Here is a 22,348-nt window from a genome sequence, read left to right as displayed (position 1 = left end):
TGGCACCCCCCCTGCTACTGATCCATGGATGGCACTGGAGAAAGCTATGGGTCTTTTCAGTTCCCTTAGTCACATCCCCAGTTTTCCCACATCAGAGCTAACTAGACACCTGGTGCACCCTGGGTCTAGCAGAAATATCAGGTGCCCTTTTCACCCTGAGGAAGCCACCATTATTTCTACCCTAGGGATCATGACCACCTTCTTCCTGTTTTGGTAAGTTTTTCCCCTTCTCTCATTGGCCCCAGGGTTGTGGAGCAGTCATCAAGTGTGATGTGGGATACTTGGCTGCTCTGTGCCCTTCCTCCCACCTGGAAAGGCCTTGGCATATTTTGAACATCTTAACAGGGGCCGCACTCCTCTTCCTCTTCTTGGGGCCCCTCACTTCTTGAGTAGATGGTGGCCTTGGTTCTCGCATTCTGCATGCTCATGGAACTCTCTGATTGATTTTCACATCAGTGGTGAGACGATTCCACTCTTGTAGGATTTACGGCATTCCCCGGGATAGGCAGGTGTGGTACATCTCCTTTCTCAACCCTTCTTGGAAATGGTTGATCAACAGGCATTTAAGACAGTCTCCCAGGTGGCTGGCCAGTTGGCAAAACTCTTGAATGTACTGTTACTGGCTACTTCACCAGCTTAATGGCCCGGATGAGGGTCTCTGTGCGCCAGGCTGCAAGAGAGTCTTTGAAATGCTCTTGCCAGGCTCACATAAAAGCTTTGAGGTTGATTAACTGTGAGGTGTCCCCATCATCTAGCCATACCAGTCACTCTGAGGCATCTTCCTCTAGGTTGATGGCAATGGCATTGACACAGGCTGCACCAACTGGATACAATGTTTCGTAGCACTCCATGTGGTGCAAAGGCTAAGAAATGGGCTAAGCCAGAGGTCCCCAACCTTTTGGGCACCAGGGACTGGTTCCATGGAGAGAGGTTTTTCCGTGGTCCAGAGGGTGCATGGTTTGGTGTGCTGCCTGTATCTCACAGATGGGGCTTTGCTTGTTTGTGCAGCCTGGTTGCTGGCATACCATGACCTGGTACTGGTCCATAGACCAGGGGTTGGGGACCCCTGGGCTAAACGCTTTCGCCACCCATCAAAATGGGCTGCAAAGGGAGATGGCTGATGCTCTTCGTGAACCAGGTAAAATCCTGGAGCCAGGGACCTGCCAGCCATCTGTGCTACCGGGGACACTAGCTGAGTGACTGGTGGATGACTATGAGTAGCATGTGGCGCCTAGGGATTCAATGTAACTAAATATAACATTCCCCTCCTGTCTATTATACTATAAATCATGTTATCCAATGAAAGTAATTGGCGGTCTTTGCAACTTGTCTTTGCTCCTCCTTCCAGCATCTGTGGGAATGACCTTGATTCCCATGGAACCACTCTGTATTTAGTTTAGCATACTTTCATTGTCTTTCCCCTTGCCCCCCCAACCCTTTGTGGCAACTTAGAATAACAAAGATGGCTTCAGCCAGGCTTGCTTAAGAAGTTGACACGTCAGACTCCTCAAAAGAGTAGTTCCTGAAAGATGACAAGCATAGCTACATATTAGTGTTTTGCTTATCCTCTATTCTATTTCCTTTTTTAAAAAACAAGTTTTATTAATTTTCTATTTTCTATTTTTACATCCAAATATTTATAATCAAGTCCAATAACAATTTTTTTTGTACATAGGTCAAGGTAAATCAACATAAATTCCCTCTCCAATTCCCTTAATCCTCTCGCCTCTCCTGTTCAACATCTACATGAAACCTCTGGGTGAGATCATTCGTGGTTTTGGAGTTGATTATCATCAGTACGCTGATGATACCCAGCTTTTTATTTCAACACCAAACCACCCCAGTGATGCCCTCAACGTGATGTCCCGTTGCCTGGAGGCGGTTCGGGTCTGGATGGGGAGGAACAGGCTTCGACTCAACCCTGACAAGACTGAGTGGCTGTACGTGCCGGCATCTCAGGATATTCAGAATATTCCATCACTTTCTATGCGGGGTTGAGCTATTACCCCCCGTAGATAGGGCTCGCAACTTGGGGGTCCTTCTAGATTCACGGCTCTCCTTAGATCATATAGGAGCTGTGACTAGGGGGGCCTTCGCCCAGGTTCGCCTGGTGTGCCAGTTGCGGCCCTATCTAGACCGGGATGCCTTGCGTACAGTCACTCATGCGCTCGTGACCTCTCGTTTAGACTACTGCAATGCTCTCTACATGGGGCTGTCCTTGAGGACCACTCGGAGGCTTCAAATGGTGCAGAATGCGGCCGCGCGAGTTGTGTTGGGGGGGGTCTCCCGATACTCCCATGTTACACCTCTGCTCCGCGAGCTGCATTGGCTGCCGGTTGCCGTCCGGGTGAGATTCAAGGTGCTGGTTATGACCTATAAAGCCCTACATGGCATGGGTCTGGATTACCTACGGCAGCACCTGCTGCTGGCATCAACTTCCCTCCGTCCAGTGCGCTCCCACAGAGAGGGCCTCCTCAGGGTGCCTCCGATCAAAGAATGTCGATTGGTGGCCCCCAGGGGGAGGGCGTTCTCTGTGGGCGCGCCAGACCTGTGGAACTGCTTGCCGGTTGAGCTCCAGATGGCTCCCGACCTGCGCTCCTTCCGGTGTGATTTAAAAACTTATTTATTTGAACAATCTGGCCTGGTCTGATGGGTTTGGGGTTGGATTTAGTTTTAACACACTTTTAGTATTGTATTATTGGGCATAATTATTTAATTCTTTTTAATCTCTATTTTAACTTTTGTATTTACATTTTGATATTTATTGCCCTGTACACCGCCCTGAGTCCTTCGGGAGAAGGGCGGTATAAAAATTTAATAAATAATAATAATAATAATAATAATAATAATAATAATAATAATAATAATCACAATATCAAAATCAAAATAATACATTTCTGGTTGTAGCAGAATCAATTTGAACAATTATCTATACATTTTCACATATACTCAGGGCTTTTTCTCCCATAGAACGCCCAGAATGGCATTCCGGCAACTTTTTTTGCACACACACACAAAAAAAGCTGAAGGAAACTGTTTTGGAGAGCCAAATTCTCCTCAGCAGCACACTAAGGAGGCAGCCAGGTTGCAGAGCACCAGAATGCATCACAGCAACGGGCCTTCAGATGGCTCAAATTAAAGGAAATGCGATCCGTACGGGCTAATTCAAAAGTGGGAGGGTAAGAAGGGCTGAGTGTGAACAGGTTGCCTAGCAACCTGCTTAAATAGTCTCTGTAACTTTCAGCTCCCGGTACCTTGCCTTTTTTAAGCTAGGAAGTTAAAAAAAATGCTAAAAAGAAGGCAATAGAGTGCTATCAACTAAAAAGTATAGATATAGCCAGCAGACATTTAGGGAACCTTTGTTTTTCATACACTGTTCGAATTTTGTTTTAATGCCATGGTGATACACAATCAAATGTAGTCAGTCTTTTTTTTTTAATCCCAAAGCATCTGTTTGTTAAATACAGTATAACAAAGTTTTGGATGATGGACTTATTTTTAATCTAAGGATAACTAATGATAACAGCTCTTAAATCTGTTGTTTTATTTTTGTACAAAAAATTGTATAATTTGCATCTGCATTCATTTACATTCATAATATGTTGTTAAAATGTATTGGTGTTGAAATAATTAGTGCACACATATACCTAAAACCAGTTTACTGCATTTGGCAATTGTACTAAGAAAAAAATCTCATTGTCAACCAATATAATTCATTTAATTTGAAATCAAGTGAAAAATTGATTTAAATTATTTTATTAAAACAAATTAATGGCAATTCTTTTATAAGAAGTTGCCTCAAACAAAATGAAATTTAAATACATCGTGCATTGTGAATGCTTTCTGTTGCGTTCCTTAAATACCATACTTATTCTATCTTATACCAAGAGACCTTGAGTATTTTTATGGTGATCAATGTAACAGGAAGATAAGGAAGAATGCTTTGGAAGCATAAGAACTTAACTGTGTTTCTAAATGTCCTATACTCATGCAAAGAAATAGTGCATTACAGAGAAATCTGATTTGTGATGTGTGCCATGTGTTCAATTAATGTAGCTTGAAAAATAATGGCAGTTGCATATATACAGGTGAAACTCGAAAAATTAGAATATCGTGCAAAAGTTCATTTATTTCAATAATGCAACTTAAAAGGGGAAACTAATATATGAGATAGACTCATTACATGCAAAGCAAGATAGTTCAAGCCGTGATTTGTCATAATTGTGATGATTATGGCGTACAGCTCATGAAAACCCCAAATCCACAATCTCAGAAAATTAGAATATTACATGCAATCAATAAAACAAGGTGTACATAGAACAATATCGGACCTCTGAAAAGTATAAGCATGCATATGTACTCAGTACTTGGTTTGGGCCCCTTTTGCAGCAATTACTGCCTCAGTGCGGTATGGCATGGAAGCTATCAGCCTGTGGCACTGCTGAGGTGTTATGGAAGACCAGGATGCTTCAGTAGCGGCCTTCAGCTCTTCTGCATTGTTCGGTCTCATGTCTCTCATCTTTCTCTCGCGACGTCATGTGACCCTGGACTTAATGAAGCACAGTGGACCAACACCAGCAGATGACATGGCTCCCCAAATCAACACAGACTGTGGAAACTTCACACTGGACTTCAAGCATCTTGCAGTGTGTGCCTCTCCGTTCTTCCTCCAGACTCTGGGTCCTTGGTTTCCAAATGAGATGCAAAAGTTGTTCTCATCAGAAAAGAGGACTTTGGACCACTGAGCAACAGACCAGGTCTGTTTTTCTTTAGCCCAGGTAAGACGTTTCTGACGTTGTTGTTCAGGAGCGGCTTGACAAGAGGAATACAACATTTGAAGCCCATGTCCAGGATCTGTCTCTGTGTGGTGGCTCTTGATGCATCTTTTTCTTGGCAATGCCCCATAGTTTCTCGATGGGGTTCAGGTCAGGCGAGTTTGCTGGCCAATCAAGCACAGTAATCCCACAGTCACTGAACCAGGTTTTGGAGCTTTTGGCAGTGTGGGCAGGTGCCAAGTCCTGCTGGAAAATGAAGTCAGCGTCCCCATAAAGCTCGTCTGCGGAAGGAAGCATGAAGTGCTCCAAAATCTCCTGGTAAACAGCTGTGTTGACCCTGGACTTAATGAAGCACAGCGATGTCACATGACATCGCGAGTTTGACATGCCTGCTCTAGATAGTTGAATGCTCCAAAACGAATTCTAGACCAGGCCTGTACATGCAGCCTACCAAGCACCCTTGGACAGAGCACAGACTTTTTTAAAAAAAAAGTAATAAAATCACCACCACTGCCCTGAAAGTCATGTTGCCTAGTGCCTCCATGGCTTACCATGACTATGAGCTCCAACCCTGTAGATGCTCCTCTAGTCACCAAATCACTGATTAGCCCATCAGCATTCCTTTGCAGACCACAAAGATTTTGAATTTATCAGGGAGGGTCTTTCCCTTCTACAAGTTGCACAGACCTGTTCTAGATTTTCTTCTTACCTTTCCGAGTTAACTCCTTGGTCTATCACTGAGCAAGAATTGACTTTATAGGGAAGCATATTATCATTTGATGTATATTTAACATATGTTCTACCTTTATTTACCGATTATATAACATTTGTATGCAATCTACATGGCGAGGTTTGGGACAACTTACAATAGAAAAAAATATATTTTTAAAATCGTAAGATTAAAACATAAAAACAGGGTTTGTTTTCTCATAGAACGCTCAGAATGGTGTTCCGGCACCTTTTTTTGCACCAAAAAAAAAAAGCTTTTGCCCAAGCTATGCTACTCCCTTTATTGGCTTTCGAAAGCCAATAGGAATTGCTACTGAGCGCGCCAGAAGACCCGGCTGGCAAACGTTGCACCGGCAACTTGTCTACAGCAAAGGTGAGTTGGCAGGAACTTTACATCCCTCCCTGCTGCCCAACTACACCATCTCAACTAGGTAAGTGAGGACAAGGTGTGGGAGGTGGGTTCTGCAGAGTCCATGCACACTCCTTCCTTGTGCTCACCCATGTCAGCCAGGCTGGTGACTTAGCCGGTGCTGGACCTGCACCACTGTCGCCTCACATTTCCCCTATTTCTTTATAAAGTAATTATCATATCTGAAATACATACACTGTTCATTTAAGTGTATTCTTATTATATTTCAAAAACATATTCTATTTGTCATCTTTGCAATTTATCTATAATTAACAAAGTATGTTTTATTGTGTCATTCCAAGTTCTATAAATAATTCAAAGTTATGCTCTAGTAGCTAATTTTCATTCTAAATATAAAGTCAGTTTATATCTTTTAACAGTTCCCCTTGGCCCATTAAAAGAAAATTTAAGCTTTATTATTACAAATCCCAACATTTACAACAACAAAAATAACCCATTTTTAAATCTGACTCTAGCTTACTTGTGCCAGGCAGGCTTCCGTATCATTGCCTTTAATTTCTCAAGTGTGTCTTCCTTTCTTCCTACATACGTTGTTTGAATCCAGGGAGACCATCCAGTTATCACTTTTTCAAAGAGAGTAACCCCTTTATAGTCATTAAATTTTCGTTCTAATAAATCAAATCTCCATGTTTGGCATAGTACAGTTGTCATTAATTCAGTCTGGTCTTCTTGTTTCAATTCCATCTGGCTTAGGTACGAGGTCATGTCTGGTGTTATAGTTAATGTTTGGTTGGTTAGATTCTTAATGTATTGTATTTGAAGGCCTTTGGCATCCTCCATCTTAGTATTGCTTTCTTCAGCTTCTGTTTTGTTGAATTGTAGGTTTTATAGTTGAGATCAAAGTTTGGGCATCACGGCTCTCAGTAGATTGTACTTGTAGTTCTTTAAAGTCCCCTATTTTGTTGTTGATTTTCTCATCCTCTGTTAGTTTTTGGGTTGTCAGTTCGTCAATTGAAGTCAGAGTCTCATTAGGTGAGTTTATGCTGTCAGATTTGTCTTTAAGTCTGGGTTTCATTTCTTCGGTATTGCCAAAATTGTTTCAAGTATGAGTTTATAGTCAAGTGGTGGAATATATTCTTCCATTTCTTTAGTATTTACAGATAGGCCTTTAGTGGAGGCTATTTTATTAAAAGTCAGTAAATGTCCACCTCCACTATTTCTAAAGGTTATTTTCAGTGCCAGGTGTTCCCAATTCTTACCTTTAAAGATAACGTCAAAGGACAAATCTGTTACAGCCATCTCTCAGAGTAAAAAAAAAGGTTTATTTGCTATACCAGGTTTTCACCACAAGATGTCCTCAATAGCATGTAAAATCCTTTTCCAGACTTAATATAAGGCTTTTATCCAATTAATCCATTTTTAGCAGTAAATATGGTAGTAGGTCCCCGCAGAAATAAGGAATTAAAAACTTTGTAGTGGCCCCAAAATTCCAGAAGTACAAATAAGGTTGCTTAGTTATTTAACTTAGTCATTTAATTTCTTTTGAGGCTTTAAGGTTTTAATTCCCCAAGTAGGCAGTTGCCAATCTTTCAAGAAGGGGAGAGAAGAATTTCAGGAAAGTCCCACAAGGAAGTAATTAGGGAAGTAAGAAAGGTAAGGTATCACCCAAATCCTCCAGATTGCTTCGTTGTGCTTGATAGTGATTTTGGCTTTCGGCAGGGAGTGATCTCTTCATCTTCGGGCCAGAGGAGATGCTCTGGATCAAACAGAGGGCTGCCACCCTTCTGCGATCGCGGGTAGAGCCTCCTCACGGTGGTTGCCCCTCCAGGGTAACATTTGACGCTTTTCAGGGTTCTCCGAGGAAGAAAGACCGGACGACGGGGAGAGGCTTCTTCCCGCACAATCGCCAGCACCGCATGAACAAACCAGAAGCCCTCTATTCTATTTCCTGATGGTTTCTTAGGCTTTTGGGTATGTTTGTCATGAAACTTTTTATTAACCTCTCTGACTTTACCTCTCTACTCTTCAATCACATAGCTTCTGACAAAGGGTAACCCTTCCATTGAGCTAGATACTACAATTTCCCTTTATACAGTCTGGAATTCTTATTTCATAATGGGTGTCACCCTCCACTATAATGGGACCTGGGGTGGTTCAAGATATTGGTCTCATGGTTGATTCTATAACTGGTTTCAACAAACTGCAATGAAAAACTGGATGTACTTTTCCCAATAGCCATGGGAGCTTAGCTCAACTGTTATAGGGTTAATAATCTTTACAATGGGGAAAGGACCAATAAATTTAGATCCCAGCTTTTTACAAGGCAATTTTAATCTTAAGTATTTGGTTGATAGACTTTCTCTCCTATATGAAAGGGTTTCTGGTGGGATTGCCTCTTATCTGCTTGCTCCTTTTGAATCTTTGTGGCTTTCACTAAGGCACATTTAATATTTTCCCAATCACTCTGCAGCGTGTTTACATACTCGGTTTGTGTTTGTGAGGAGGGGGGAGGTTCTTGAGGATATTCAGGTATAGGTACGAACTCCCTGCCTGTAACTATTTTAAAAGGAGTAAGTCCAGTACTGCTGTGCATAGTACTGTTGTATGCCACTTCAGCAAAAGGCAGGAGATTGCCCATTCTGCTGATAGTTAACATAGCTTCTCAGGTATTGCTCCACCATTGTGTTTGCTCGTTCCAATAGCTCCATTCGTACTTGGATGAAGAACTGAGCTGAGCAAATGGGTGGATCGGATCAGCTTCATGAACTCCCTCCAAAATTTGGCAGTGAACTGGACCCTTCGATCTAATATGATTCTTCTTGGCACTCCATGGAGGCGGTAGATATGTTTTAAAAACAGTTTTGCCAGTCTCTGAGGCGAGAGAAGAGCAGGGCAGGCTATAAAGTGAGTCTGGTTTGAGAAAAGGTCCACAGTCCAAATTACGATATTTCTGCTATTTTCAGGGAGTTTCTGCTAGCTGCTGTAACAAACCGGGGGTTTTCCTGGTCTTTTTTTCATGGCGGCACAAATCACACAGCTTCTAACATAGCTTTCAATGTCCTTTTTCATCCCAGGCCACCAGAACTGCCGCCTTACTAAGTATAAAGTTTTTAAAAATCCAAAGTGACCAGCTTGCTTAGCATTGTGGCTTTGTTGCAGGGCTTGTACCCTGAGGGTGCTAGGAAGCTACAACTTAGAACCTTTCCATGTTCATCCCTATAAATTAACAGTTGTCTGTTGTCTTTGAACTAGGGGTCAGATTTCAGTTTGGTTCTGAGTTTCTGGGTTAAGCTGCTGTCAGGGCTGATGCATTGCTTTCTGGCTTGATGTCTAATGGTGACTTAAGAAACTTGTTGAGGAGGGGATGACAGTGTTTACCACCTCCTCCTGATAGCTTTTATACTGTGGCATCCTAGATAAGAAATCAGTCAGGAAGTTTTTTCCTCCAGGAATATACTTGAGGGAGAAGCTGAAGTGATTGAAATGTTGCACCCATTAAACTTGTTTGGGGGATAATTTGTGCACACTTTTTAGCGCCTCAAGGTTCTTATGGTCAATTCACACTTCAAAGTGTATCTTACTCCCCTCTAGGAAGTGACACCAGGTTAGCAATGCCCACCGCACAGCAAATGCCTCCTTCTCCCATACAGCCCAATGGTGCTCCATGTCGGTGAGTTTTCTAGAGGTATATGTACACAGTTGCAGTTCTCCCTTATTTTTTTGAAGAACTGCACTCACTGCAACATCGCTTGCATCAGCTTGGATGATGAACTGTTCCTCGGGGTTGGGATGTTTGAGGACTGGTGCTACCACGAATAACCTTTTGAGTTGTTCAAACATTGCTTGGCATTCTTTAGTTCATTTTAAAGGTTGACTAGAATGGGGTCCCCCCCCCCATTTTCAAGAGTTTGATAATTGGCAAGGCAATTTTTGCAAAGGAAGGGATGAATTGCCGGTAAAAGTTAGCGGACCCAAAAAAAACTCTGTAGCTGCTTGCAAGTCCGAGGGGGCTGCCATTCCAGAACAGCTTTAATCTTTCCTGGGTCCATCTCCACCCCTTCGTTCGAGATTTGGTATCCTAAATAGTCGAGGCATGTTTGATAGAACTCACATTTAGACAGATTGACATAAAGATTTGCTTTTAGTAATTTCTTAAGCACCTCGTGAACCAGGTTCACATGTTCCTCCATTGTTTCTGTGAAGATGAGGATGTTGTCAAGATAAACTAGGAATCTCCTTGTGGTCATGTAGCACCTCATTTATCAGTTGTATGAACACAGCAGGAGACCCATGGAAACAAAAGGACATCACCTTGAACTGGAATCTTCCCAGCGGGCAATTAAAGGCAGTTTTCCATTCATCTCCCTCCTTAATTCTTACTTGGTAGTAAACTTCCCACAGATCTCCAGGTGTACTGGTTCAGTTAGGTGTGTTGCAGGTGACCTCCAATTAATGACCCGTCGACCTGCTCAAACTTCATGGCTAGGGACAGTCACTTGGCTTGGATTCCTAACTTAAGCACAGTTTGGAGGTTGATCAGGCATCAGGTGCAGCCTGAATTTACTAGGACTTCAAATTCTATTTAGGCCCCTGTTTTAGGTACTGTAAGTTTAGCAGAGATGGCAAAAAGAGGGATGGCTTAACTTACCATTGGATCACTCTTGTCTTCATCGTCACTGCCATACAGGGCTGGTAGTGGTTAGCATTCAACCAGAGTTCTCTCTCTCACCCTTGGAGGGGAGGAGACCTCAATGGGTTGGCTTTGATGTGCTCAGCTCGATTTCTCTCGGCCTCTCCATTGTGGTTATTTCAGTGTTGATGTGGGGGCTGGGGTGCTCTTCCCCTGGGCATTCAGCCGCCTGATGTCCTTGCTTGATAGGGGGCCAGTAGGAGCTCTGGGAGCACTGGTCACTGAAGCCACTGCTGGGTGTCGTCCAAACTGGTGTCCCTCCTGGCTTCGCCTGGGCTTTGATTCTGGGGCACTGGGCTTCTTGTAGCGCTTATGTTTTATATCTAAGGTCACTGCCATCCGTACCACTCATGGATTTGTTCATGAATCTCCCGGTAGGAGCAAGCCTGATATAAGCCCTCTTTAAAGCACTGGATGAGTAATCGCTTCAGCCACTGCCTTATTCTACCTGTGACCCTTCAAACCTCTCATACAAATTCCTAAACTGGTTGGTCTCTCTGCTTTAGTGCGCGTATTTCCACTTGGAATTCATCTTCAAACCTAGCTGTCAACTCTCCAGGAAAAGATCTGTTTCCAAGTTCCGGTGCATCCTCATCGTGAAGACAGGTCACCTACTCTGTGGCTTCCCTATCTAGATTTGCTGCCACTGCATTCACCATCACTTTCTTATCAGGGTAGGCAGAAGCGTAGCAATCCAGGGAGGCTTACACCTGGTTCATAAAGAACGTCAGCCTATCCGAGTTCCCATCAAATATGGCTCTGATCGAAGGGGGATCCGCAGGGGGTGGAGGTGCCCAGTGAGCCAGGCACCAGCCAAGCTTCTGGTACTGAGGCCGTGGTTAAGGTTCAGCTGACCTCTGGAACTCTCTCAGTTGCCCTGCTGGATTTGTAGCTTGCTGTTGAATGTGGGGGCATTGCCCGTGTGCTGGGCTCAATGCTGCTGCCAACCCGGGAAGTAGGGAGGCTACACGGGCTATGACAACTGGACCTGGGCTGCGACAGGTAGGAAGCAGTTGTGTTGCTCTGGCCTCAGCTCTGGCTAAGATCTTGTGATCGGGGTCACTTCCCTGATTTTCAACCAATCAAATTTCTCCTTCAGCTTCTTGACTGAGTGACTGTCCTGTTCCAGCCTACGACTGGCTCTGTTTGAATGTCAGGGACAACCCCTTTGTATAGTGGAAAAACCCAACCAAATTTATTTACAAAGAAATCAAAAGTTCAAACAAGAGTTAAACCAAAAGTTCAAACAAGAGTTAAACAGGAATAACAGACCAGGACTCTAGCAAATCTTCAAATGGTTGCCTTCAGCAACCAGCACCTCCCACACCTTCCCCTTTTATTAGCAATCCCAAGGCGTGGCTTCTTATTGCCTTCTCTTCCTCTCACCGAGTTGTCTCATTGCCTTTCTCTGTTCTACTCTGCTGGATTGCCTCCTGCTCCTAGTGTCCCTGAATAGATCCAGCTGTAAATCATCTACGTCCAATACCTCGTGCTCACACGGCTGAGTCTGATGAGGAACATGATGGGAGGGGCCAGGCTGAGAGTCCTGCAGTGCATCAGAGCCTTACTCTGACAGCAAAGGCTCTCCAAACCCCTCCTCCTCCTCCTCCTCCTCTTCAGAATCATCAGACTCAGCTGCCAGTATCACAGGCTGATGCTGAATCACAACAGTGACCATGCACTGCCATTAGGTACTTCCATTCCCAACTCATCCCAACCAGCCACCCTCTTCACCCTGCACTTAAGCATAGGGGATACAGAATTATGGGTAGAGATCAAGGGGAACAGCCTCAGCAGCCTTGGGGTTGCTTTTGTGTGAGAAACCTTCCTCTGCACGATAAGATCCCCGATGGCTAGAGCTTCCTCCCACATCACTGGCCTGTCAGATTTGTCTGCATGGACTTTCAGTTGTGCTCCGGTCAGTGGGGCTCCGTCCCCAGCCTGGGCAGTCATCCATGTTCCATCTGCAGTGGCTGCACCAGATTAGCAGTTGCTTCCCCTTTCTTCTCCATCCTGGAATCTTCCAAGTCTTTACTGTCTTCCCAAAAGAATCGGGTAGGTGGTTGGGGCTCAGGACTCTTAAGATTGCTCCTTGATAGCCCTCTATCTTAGAGCAGTAAAAAAGTTATTGAGAGTTGGTTTAATGTCAAGGTTCCAACTAATGAAACCAAAGCTTGAAGTTTCCTCATAGCACATGTTTATTGAATACATAATATCGGCACAGTCAAAAGTGAAACCAACTCTAAATTTTTTCTTAGAGATTCAATGTAACTAAATGTAACATTCCCCTCCCCTCTATTATGCTATAAATCATGCTACCCAATGAAAGTAATTGGCGGGCTCTGCAACTTGTCTTTGCTCCTCCTTTCAGTACCTGTGGAAACGACTTTGGTTCCCACGGAATCGCTCCCTGTTTAGTCTAGCATACTTTTGTTTTCTTTCCCCCTTCCCCCCACAACCTATGTGGCAACTTAGAACAACAAAGATGGCTTCAGCCACTCTTGTTTCAGAAGTTGACATACAGAAGAAAAGCGAAGCCAATGATATTTTTGCATGCAAAAAGCATAATTAACGTTTCCTTTTTCCCTTGGTCTGCTCATAGTTATTATACACTGTTCAATCACTTGCATTCTTTTCTGTTTGGAGAACAGGCTCTTCATTCTGGCAGACATTCCCAAATGACCTTGGGTAGCTGGCATTATCCCAGGCTTCAAGTCGGCATTCTTGCCATTCCTTTACACCCCCCAGGATATTTTTTAGTATTTTCTCAGAAATTATTTGCATATAAAAAAATGTAGAATTTATTGTGTGAGCTGCCCAGTGATGATTTGGAGTTGGGTGGCTCTAAAATGAAATGAAATCATGTTAAGTGGCTTAACTATGGAGATAGTCCATTTGCTATTACCATTATGTAAGTAATAAAGTTGTCCTTAAATTAATTTCTGCTTGCGATTCACAAAATACACTTGGCAAAGTTATGGAAGTATTTTATAGAAGATGAGGAGGTAACAAACATTTCCTTGAGACCCATCATTTTCTTTAAAAGGCAATGACAGATCAGATTAGAATAACTTCTAAATGCATAAATTTTCTGGGAAATTAATGTTTTTCTAGGAAAAGACAAAGAAATAGATACACCTGGAAAAATTAAGAAGGCTTCATTTGATGATTTGTAAAACAAACTATTGATTGAACTGGCCATATTTTAATAGTAACTTTATTAAAACAGTAAAAACCAAACAAATTGAAAATGATAGAATAAAGAGAAGTGCAGAAAAGGAAAAAGAAAAAAAAGAAAAAATAAGAATATAGTAAAAACATATAAAAATGATGCCTACCTTCCTCACAACAAGTAAACAGTTTAATAACTTATCACTTTCTTTTACAATACAAGTTGACCTCTTTTTAATTATCTTATCTGTAAACAAATCCATAAAGCAATGCCATTTCAGGCCTGACGTCAGCAAAATCCATTAATCTATCCACTAATAGAGATAACATGTATTTTAACATTGACCAAATAAACTAACTTTATATTTCTTCCTTTTACTTTTAACAATCTTAATCTTTAATGTCTTCAAATAATGTCATAGAACTTTATTTCTTTTCATTTTTTTCTTTGTCCCTTCTTACAAGATTCTACAAAACTTTAATAAGCCTTTTGTAAATTTGTAAATCCAACATAGTACATTTATCCAACTCATTATCTTGGTTTATTATTTGAAATCCTTTTTAATTATTAAAACATCTGTCAGTTTCTTTTCTATATCCAGTGTTACAACTTTTTGTATGTCATTCTAGTAGTCTGTTACTTGTAAATCCACTTTCAACTCACTTTCAGTCACTCAAGGTTGACTCAATCTTCCATCCTTTTGGAGATGTGGTAGTTTAGAAGCCACCTATTTTCATATGTGGTGGACTTGCAAAAATGTAAAAGCTTTTTGGGTTAAAATTTGGTGGAACATTCAAAAGATTTTTAAGAGAAAGATAAAGTTCTCTCCGCAATTGTTTTTATTGGGTATTGTTATAGATTGTGATGTTAAAGAAACCAATTTGATGTTGAATTTGATAACAGCAGCACAGTTACTGGTGGGACAATACTGGAAGAAGGATAGTTTGCCTACTATAGAAGAATGGGTGTTTAAAGTATTGAATGTTGCAGAAATGTCTAAGATTTCTGCTTATTTGAAGGATCATTCACAAGAAAGATACATTTCAGTTTGGAGGAGATGGATAGATTATATTCAGAGTAAATATGGGACTAAAAAGTTCCATTTAGCTTATGAGTAGATTTTAGAGGGATATTGTTATTGATCTTAGTGTTAGTACTTTGTATGTATCTATGTTAAAGGGGAGTTAAAGCACATTATGAATTTGGTTAATTTTATATTATGGATAATTTTAGTTAGAATATGATTATTATATCTATAACCCTGTATTTAGCTCTGGGAAGTGGGGGGGAAGGGGTGGTTTGGGGTGGGTGGGTTTTGGGGATATGTATTGTAAAATCTTTTTTGTAAAACTCTTTAATAAAAAAAAAATCTTCCATCCTTCTGAGGTCAGTAAAATGAGGACCCTGATTGTTGGGGGCAATATGCTGACTTGGTAAACTCTAAGCAGTTTACTGAGTCAGTATATTGCCCCCAACAATCAGGGTCCACATTTTACTAACCTCAGAAGGATGGAAGACTGAGTCAACCTTGAGCGATTTAAAGTGGATTTACAAATGACTGTGAAGCAGTACAAAAGTCTAAGTGCTATTGCTATATACAGTCTAGCCATAGAGCCAGATAATATTAAAATAAACCTCTGGGTCCATGTTCAAAAATATTCTTCAATAATACCCAATGTTAGAATATCTTGCTTCATTCTGCAATTGTAAGTCAAGTTTAAATGTTCTTTTCCTTTAATTATAAAGTTTAGTTCCCTGTAGTATACAATTTTTAAAATCTTATTTTTAAAAAATAAAATAAAAACAAAAGCATTTTCCCACAGGAAGGATTCTTTATAATTAATTCCAAAATCTTATTTCAAATTTATATGGCCCTTTAGTCCATTTATAACTTTCTAAAATCAAAATTTTAATCATTTATAAATTTTACTATTTATTCCATTTTTTTAAAAAAATCTTAAACTTGTAGTTAAAAGTTATATTGCTAAGGATTGAAGGAAACTCACAGTGCTGTAAAGCTTATTAATCCAAACCATAATAGCTAAAAAGCAGCTTACAAGAAATTTCCAAGAGTGATTAGAAAAGGAAATATGCAAACTTGGTGTCCTTTCAAAGATGCCAATTATAATTTGAAGAAAATGGTTATTCTTTTATCTCCCAGAGTTCTAAACATGCCAGAGATTGGTAACTTGTAGTCTCCTTGAAAGGAACATCTGTCTGGAGCACTCATGAATGATCTAGTCCTCTCTTTGTCCAGAGAGGAATTTCTGAAAAGCCAGTCTACTCACCACAGTCATCAGCTCCACTTTTTGGAGCAATCTTCAATCTGCTATTTTTTTCCTCTGGAAGGCAAGTCAAATAGTGTAACGGTGATTATTTTTTCTGTCTTTTTGAAATGTAAAAATTAAGGTTATTAGTTATTTCCCATGTGATTATATATTATGCCACTCAATTTCACAAGGGTTTAATGAAAGATCAGTTTACAAACATCTCTTAATATTTTTTCTAAGATGCTTCTCATACAAATGTATTCCCCATATCTACATCATTTATGCTTGTGAATGAAGTAAAAAGAATGTTTTTGAGAAATGACGAAAATTGAAAAGATCTAGATGGAAAAATAGTAAAGGTTTGATAATCCTTTATTATACAAAAATAACAAGATTAATTCCATATTGCTTTGAGTGTGACAAGGAAATAATGCCCCAAGCCATAGAAATCCAGAGATTTCATTAGGCAGTAGTATAGCAGGCATGGGTTCCATACCTGTTGACATTGGGTAGAAACAAGGAGTCTTGAGAGTGAGATGGTATTCAGTTAAACAAATGTTCAGAGACTAAGGGGGGGAAAAACAGTCTGCTGGCAGAAAAGTCCTTTACTGCAAATTTTACAGTTAAAAATTCATGAGTTATAGTTGATGTCATTTCTATACTTTCTTTGTGGATTGTGCTTTAAGCAAACTGTTGAATGTAAAAATGTGCACTCTATTACATCTCCTTATACATAGGGTGGCTACACAGTTGGGCTGTCAGGCTGCCAAGTTAAAAAATGATGTCTTGTTTGCATGTTTATCTTTGCAAGCAGATTATCTAATGTAAAAAGTGTCAGTGTGCAAACATGCTCTAGGAAAAAATCTCAAGTAATCAGTCAAATAAATATATTTTTGCTATTCTTATATTGCTCAAAGACTCTGTTGAAACAAATATATAGTTGTTGCTTCTTTACTGAAAAGTGTCTATTTGCTTTAGCCAAGTCATGTGCAAAATACTAAGTTATTTATTTAATTTTCTTATTTAATTTATATCTCCTCCCATTTCACTTTTATGTGACTCCAGGTGAGTAGAATATAGATTACAATTGTAAAACAAAAAATAAAACACATAGCAGCCAAACATTATCTAACCCATCATCCTCACAGCCAGGAGATGAGTGCTATCCCCAGGCTTAGGCACAAGAGCAAGTTTTCAAGATCTTACAAAAGTCTAACCGTAACAGAAAAATCTAATCTCAGGAGTGGTGATGTTCCATAGGACAGTTGCCATGGCAGAAAAGATTCTCCTGGGCACCACCAGCCAACACTCCCTTGCCAATGGTACCTGAAGCAGGCTCTTCCTGCCAGATCGGGTAGGCAGAAATAATTAGTACATTATTATATAATGTAGTAATTTCCTTGACTAATATTACGGAGTGGTAAAATATCACTCCACGTAGACCATACTGCACACATTTTTGTGGCTCCAGGATGAAAATTGAGGCAGCAAGGGGTTGTTTTAGGTTCCACCATATTAAGTCTTAGAATGTTTAGAGGACTCTTACAACAAATGTACACTTTTTTTGCTTAGTAATGCTACTATACATGAGTTAATACTTGCTAAAGGTAGGTCTTTGTTTATGGGAACGAAATGAAATAAGAAGCTCTTTAATTACCTAAATGTTAGGCTGTAAAGTTTTAAGTCCAGTATTTAGGATCTTTACATATGGAGAGAGCTAAAATCACAATACTGTACAATTTGACAACATAACTGTCCTCTGGCAATTGAAGCTTTTAGATATTCTTAAAGGGTAGACCTCAACAGAGGATATCATAATAGTTTAAGCATGATGCAATCAAGGTATAAATAACAATTGGCAGATGGGGCTGATTCAGACATAGTTGCTATTCATCTAACAATATTTATTTTACTCTATAAGTATGATTTTACATAAAGCATGGCCTGCTTATATACAATCTAAAATGTAAGAATTCCTAATACAATTTAAGTAAAACCAAGTTCAATATTGAAAATGAAAAAAATCAGAATAAAAATTGATAGGCAGATAAGTGATATTTTAGAAAACTAATGAAATAATTTTTAAGAGATTTAGCTTAGTTCTTTACACAATGCTCCTCAAACATTATTTGCCTAAGAAACAGGCAAACCACGTAAAATAATACTACTTTACATAAATCACAGAATAGAAATTATAAAGAAATATTTGCAAATATCAGCTATGTGTTTTAAAGAATTATCAAAACACTTTAACTGTAAAACAATACTAAGCATTGGCAGGAGTCCAATGATATAATTAAGATTCTGCTAACAGCAATATGTCAATGAAATAAGGAACATTAAATAAAACTTTTCCTGGTCCTATTGTTTTACCCAGTCAAGGAGCAACCTGTTTTCCTAAGAATTCGGCTGGGAGGTCTTAGGATCATTTTGTATTTTATAAATTTACTGTTTTTGCCTTAGACCTTCTCTGCTTTACAATTGTAGAAACTGTTGGGAAAGTAAGAAGATGAGACTAATATTATTACATCCACCATTCATATTGTTTCTCTAAATTTAAGCTCTTTTTCTCTTTGAAGCTAGAAAAGGGAATCTGAATAATATGTCTGCTGGGATGTAGCAACAAGACTGGGACTGCATCCTAAATAAATAAAATTTTGACAATGTATACTTGGCAGTATTACAAAATTTATTAATTACACGCTGATATTATTTGATCCTTAATTAATCAGTAACTATTATATCCTAACATGTCAGGCATGGAAGAGAATAATATGTAAATGACATATGCAAACTTATCAGCAACTATTGTAAATACATCTTACAAATCTGAAATCTCGAAAATCTGTGTAAGATTACCATACTTCTGATGCCAGCACTGCTGGACAAGTGGGAGTATTAATATTATAGTATATAGAGATAAGTAAATCAGACACCTATTTATCTAAATAGGGGGGGGGGAAATAGTAATAGCCTGTGGCCTAGAAACTGCTGCCTAATGTGTAATCAGCCCAGGTTCGAATCTCAGAAGGGTATGGCTGACTGATGAGAACAAATAAGTTTGAAATGCATATCAGTCTCCCTTAATTGTTTGTTAGCAATCCAAAAAAAAATTTACATATATGTGTGTGTGTGTGTGTGTGTGTGTGTGTGTGTGTGTGTAAACAAAGGTCTCCTTTGATTACGACAACACTCCTATTATCAGATCATCTTCAAACAGAACTGAAAATTGCCCTATAAAGACAGCCAAATTAGGTACAATGTATTCTATATTGAGAGACAATTTTGAGCGGAAAAAGTTATCGAAAAGACATCGTGCAGGAGACAGAACAGTATCCTACATTCAGTACAAGAGACAGGAGATAAATTAATCTGAATAAGGCACGAAACCGACAGCGCGAACAATGTAAAGGAAAGCAATGCAATCGGACAACTGTGGCAAAGAGACCCACGCGTCTAAATCCAACTGTTTTCAGTTTACAGAGGAGAAAAGCGACGGCACTGTCATATCCAAGGACTTCGAGAAAATCCTTCCAGGACAAAAGAAAAAGAGAATCCAGCACAATTTCACACACGCGTCAAAAGGAACCTTAGTGCCATACAAACATCCCCTCCCCGTTTCCCCGCGCCAAGTCCCGCTCACCTCTTTGACCGGAGGGAATTTTTTGCGGCATTCCAGGCTCAAGGCCCGTAGGTCGCCTTGCATATTTTCCAGCAGTTTCTTCACGGCCTCAGGACTGCTGGTGCCGGCCATGGCTCTGCCGAGGGATGAGCACAGTAGCGGGGCAAAGAGAGAAGGCCCACAAGTGACCAGACCGCTGAGCAGCCTCACCCGTTTTTCGGTGGGCGTCCCGAAGTCAATAAATATCGAGGAAAGTATTGTTGCCTCAAGAAGGCAGTCCCACACGTTCTCCTCCTCCTCCTCCTCCTCCTCCCCCCTGCAGGGGCCGGTCCGGCCGTTTCCCAGTCCACGTCCACTTCAGCTCCCACAATGCCAAGCGTTGCGTACGTCAGCCCCGCTTCCGCCCGCGGGGCCTCGGGGGAAGAGGCGGAGCGGAATTGCTGGACGACGATAGGGCGACTCGGAGAACGGTCTCTGAAGCGGGCCTCGGGGTCGGGTGGGCTCCGTGACCTGAGAGTACCGTGACTTTTGGTTCCGCGGCAGGCGGAGTGCCAATATCGGGGCTTAATTGGTGTCAGGACTCAGTCATGACATCCGGTATTGTCTTCAGCTATAGCATCGGCTTTGGATGTGTGTGTGTGTGTGTGTGTGTGTGTATGTATGTCTATGTCTATGGTTCTAAGCACTCTTTTTCAGTTTGCTCTATTAAAGATAAGGCGCAAAAAGTGAATGGCTGCGTATATCTTTTATTTATAGTTCAGTAGGCTTTTCTCTTGGGTACAGTATAGGTAAGATTGCCAGCTAACGAATAAGATCAGCAAACAAATGCTCTTTATTAAGCTTTCGAAGTAAATCTACTTGCCTATGTTTTTACTTTCATTTAGTTAGATTTCTCTCTGCGAGTATTGTGGGCTTTGATCCTTCCTCATATATTTCAGCTATTTCATGCAGTATAATAATGTATTTCCATCACAGTTTTAACCTAAACTATTTTTTTCTTTTTTGCATTACCTACTGGCAGTCGTCTAATGGTCTATGGCAGTGGTCCCCAACCTTTTGGGCACCAGGGACCGGTTCTGTGGTTTTTCCGTGGACCGGAGGGGGTGTGGTTTCATGTACTGCCTGGATGCCACAGATGGGGCTTTGCTTGTTTGTGCTGCCCGGTTGCTGGCATGCTGAAGCCTGGTGCCAGTCCATGGACTGGGGAGTTGGGGACCCCTGGTCTATGGATGCTTCCCTTGTTTCAAATGGAAACCGCTTCAGGAGATTAATAAATGTTGCTATATGAAAATGCATATGTTGCATATTATCCTGCAACCTGTATTTAAAAAGCAAAACAATAAAACAATGTCTTCTTGGGAGATACCAAAATTTTTCCTTGGCTGAGTGTCTTTTTAAAGACTCTGCACTCTGGTTGAACTTCTATACCTGCTTCCCTGGAACAGTATTTCCTGTATGAAAATGTTTATTGTATTAGAGCAGGGCTTTCCAACCTTTTCACAGATTGTACCACTTTTAGGACATGACAATATTCGAGTACTACCAATGTGTAGGAAGAAAAGTGTTCATTATGGTTCCATCCAAGCTGGGGATAAACAACATGGAGACTGCTTTAGGAAGAAGGTTACAGTTTATTGTAGAGGAAAGCCAGACAGAAAGATGGATCCAGGATAAAAGGACTGAGCACATGTGGGTAGTGGGTTTTTATAGCCCCTGGACTCTGTTGTTGAGTTATTTCCTGTTCCTGTTTGAGGCTATTTCCTGTATCATGTATCCTGACCTGAGTCCAGGTGTGCCCTTCTAGGATTCTTGATGGTTGTGGGTATGTCCCAGCCCCTGCTTCCCTGGAGCTGGGGTATGTCTTTGTCTTCCTAAGCTTCTAGCTCCAGCCTTGATGGCTTACATTTGCATATCTATAGAACTTGGGGGAGGGAGAGTTAGGGCTATTAAGCAAACTGGGCATGCTTTTCTGTTTCTTCAATATCTTTTTAGGAAATATATTTTTCTGCCCTTTTAATATTTCCTTTTCTGGGGAGCTGACTACCCTCAAATGTTTAGCAAAGTGTCAAAAATGGATGACTGAAAAAAGGGGTGGGATTTTGTGTTTTACTGATTAGATTCATTGGTTGTTATAGAAATGGCTAGTTTATACTATTATGGAAAAGTAAAAAGTTGAGGTTTGATGTTAAGGCTTCATTCTACTGTGACAGAGGAAGTTGGAAGCCAGTGCCTTTTCTTTTCCCCTTTCTCCCCCTCACTTTTTTTCTTCCTTCTTCCTCCACGCTGTGTCCTACTATTTGCTTTTGTATTTTTGTATTTTATTCCATAATCTAATAAAATGTTACAAACTGTAAAAAAAGGAAAATAGTACCAGTTTTAATTTCTTTAGTGGTGGTTCCTTTGCTCTTGGGCCACGCGGAGGACCCCCAGTGGTGCAGGCTCCCCAGAGCCCTGGGCAGTGGAGGGCAAGCGCCCAGCTCAGCCCAGCCTTCCTCAAGGGGGTTTCCAGATACGCTTACCTTCTCCTCAAGGCTGCTGCTGCTTGGCTCACTCTCCTTGGCCAGGTTGCGCATAGTGTGTGCGGGAGGGCAAAATATGTGGGTCAGAGGGAGGCCCACTCCATGCGAGGAGACCTGACTTTGTAACCAAAGCATCCCCAGCGATAGGATGGGAGACTACCAGGAGATCAGGAGGAGGGGACAAGGGGATGGCAAAAGGGT

General features: G+C 41.0%; 1 protein-coding gene across 5 annotated transcripts in view; it reads right to left on the bottom strand.

Moving 5' to 3' along the window:
* MON2 (MON2 homolog, regulator of endosome-to-Golgi trafficking) overlaps positions 1-19,988 on the bottom strand; it is a 108,253-nt gene extending 88,265 nt beyond the window's left edge. For all 5 annotated transcript variants that reach the window (XR_014492923.1, XR_014492924.1, XM_083366378.1 and 2 more), the window contains exon 1: positions 19,650-19,988. Coding sequence is in view for 3 of the 5 variants with exons in the window: in XM_083366378.1 (XP_083222504.1) it covers positions 19,650-19,760 (111 nt within the window). In the remaining 2 variants the exon portion in view is untranslated. The remainder of the gene's footprint in view (positions 1-19,649) is intronic.
* Between the last annotated feature and the right edge of the window lie 2,360 nt (positions 19,989-22,348).

The sequence above is a fragment of the Vipera ursinii genome, assembly GCF_947247035.1.
Source record: "Vipera ursinii genome assembly, chromosome: 6".
NCBI lineage: Eukaryota > Metazoa > Chordata > Lepidosauria > Squamata > Viperidae > Vipera > Vipera ursinii.
The sequence above is the reverse complement of the archived record's forward strand: the minus strand, read 5'-3'. Positions and strand labels throughout refer to the sequence as shown.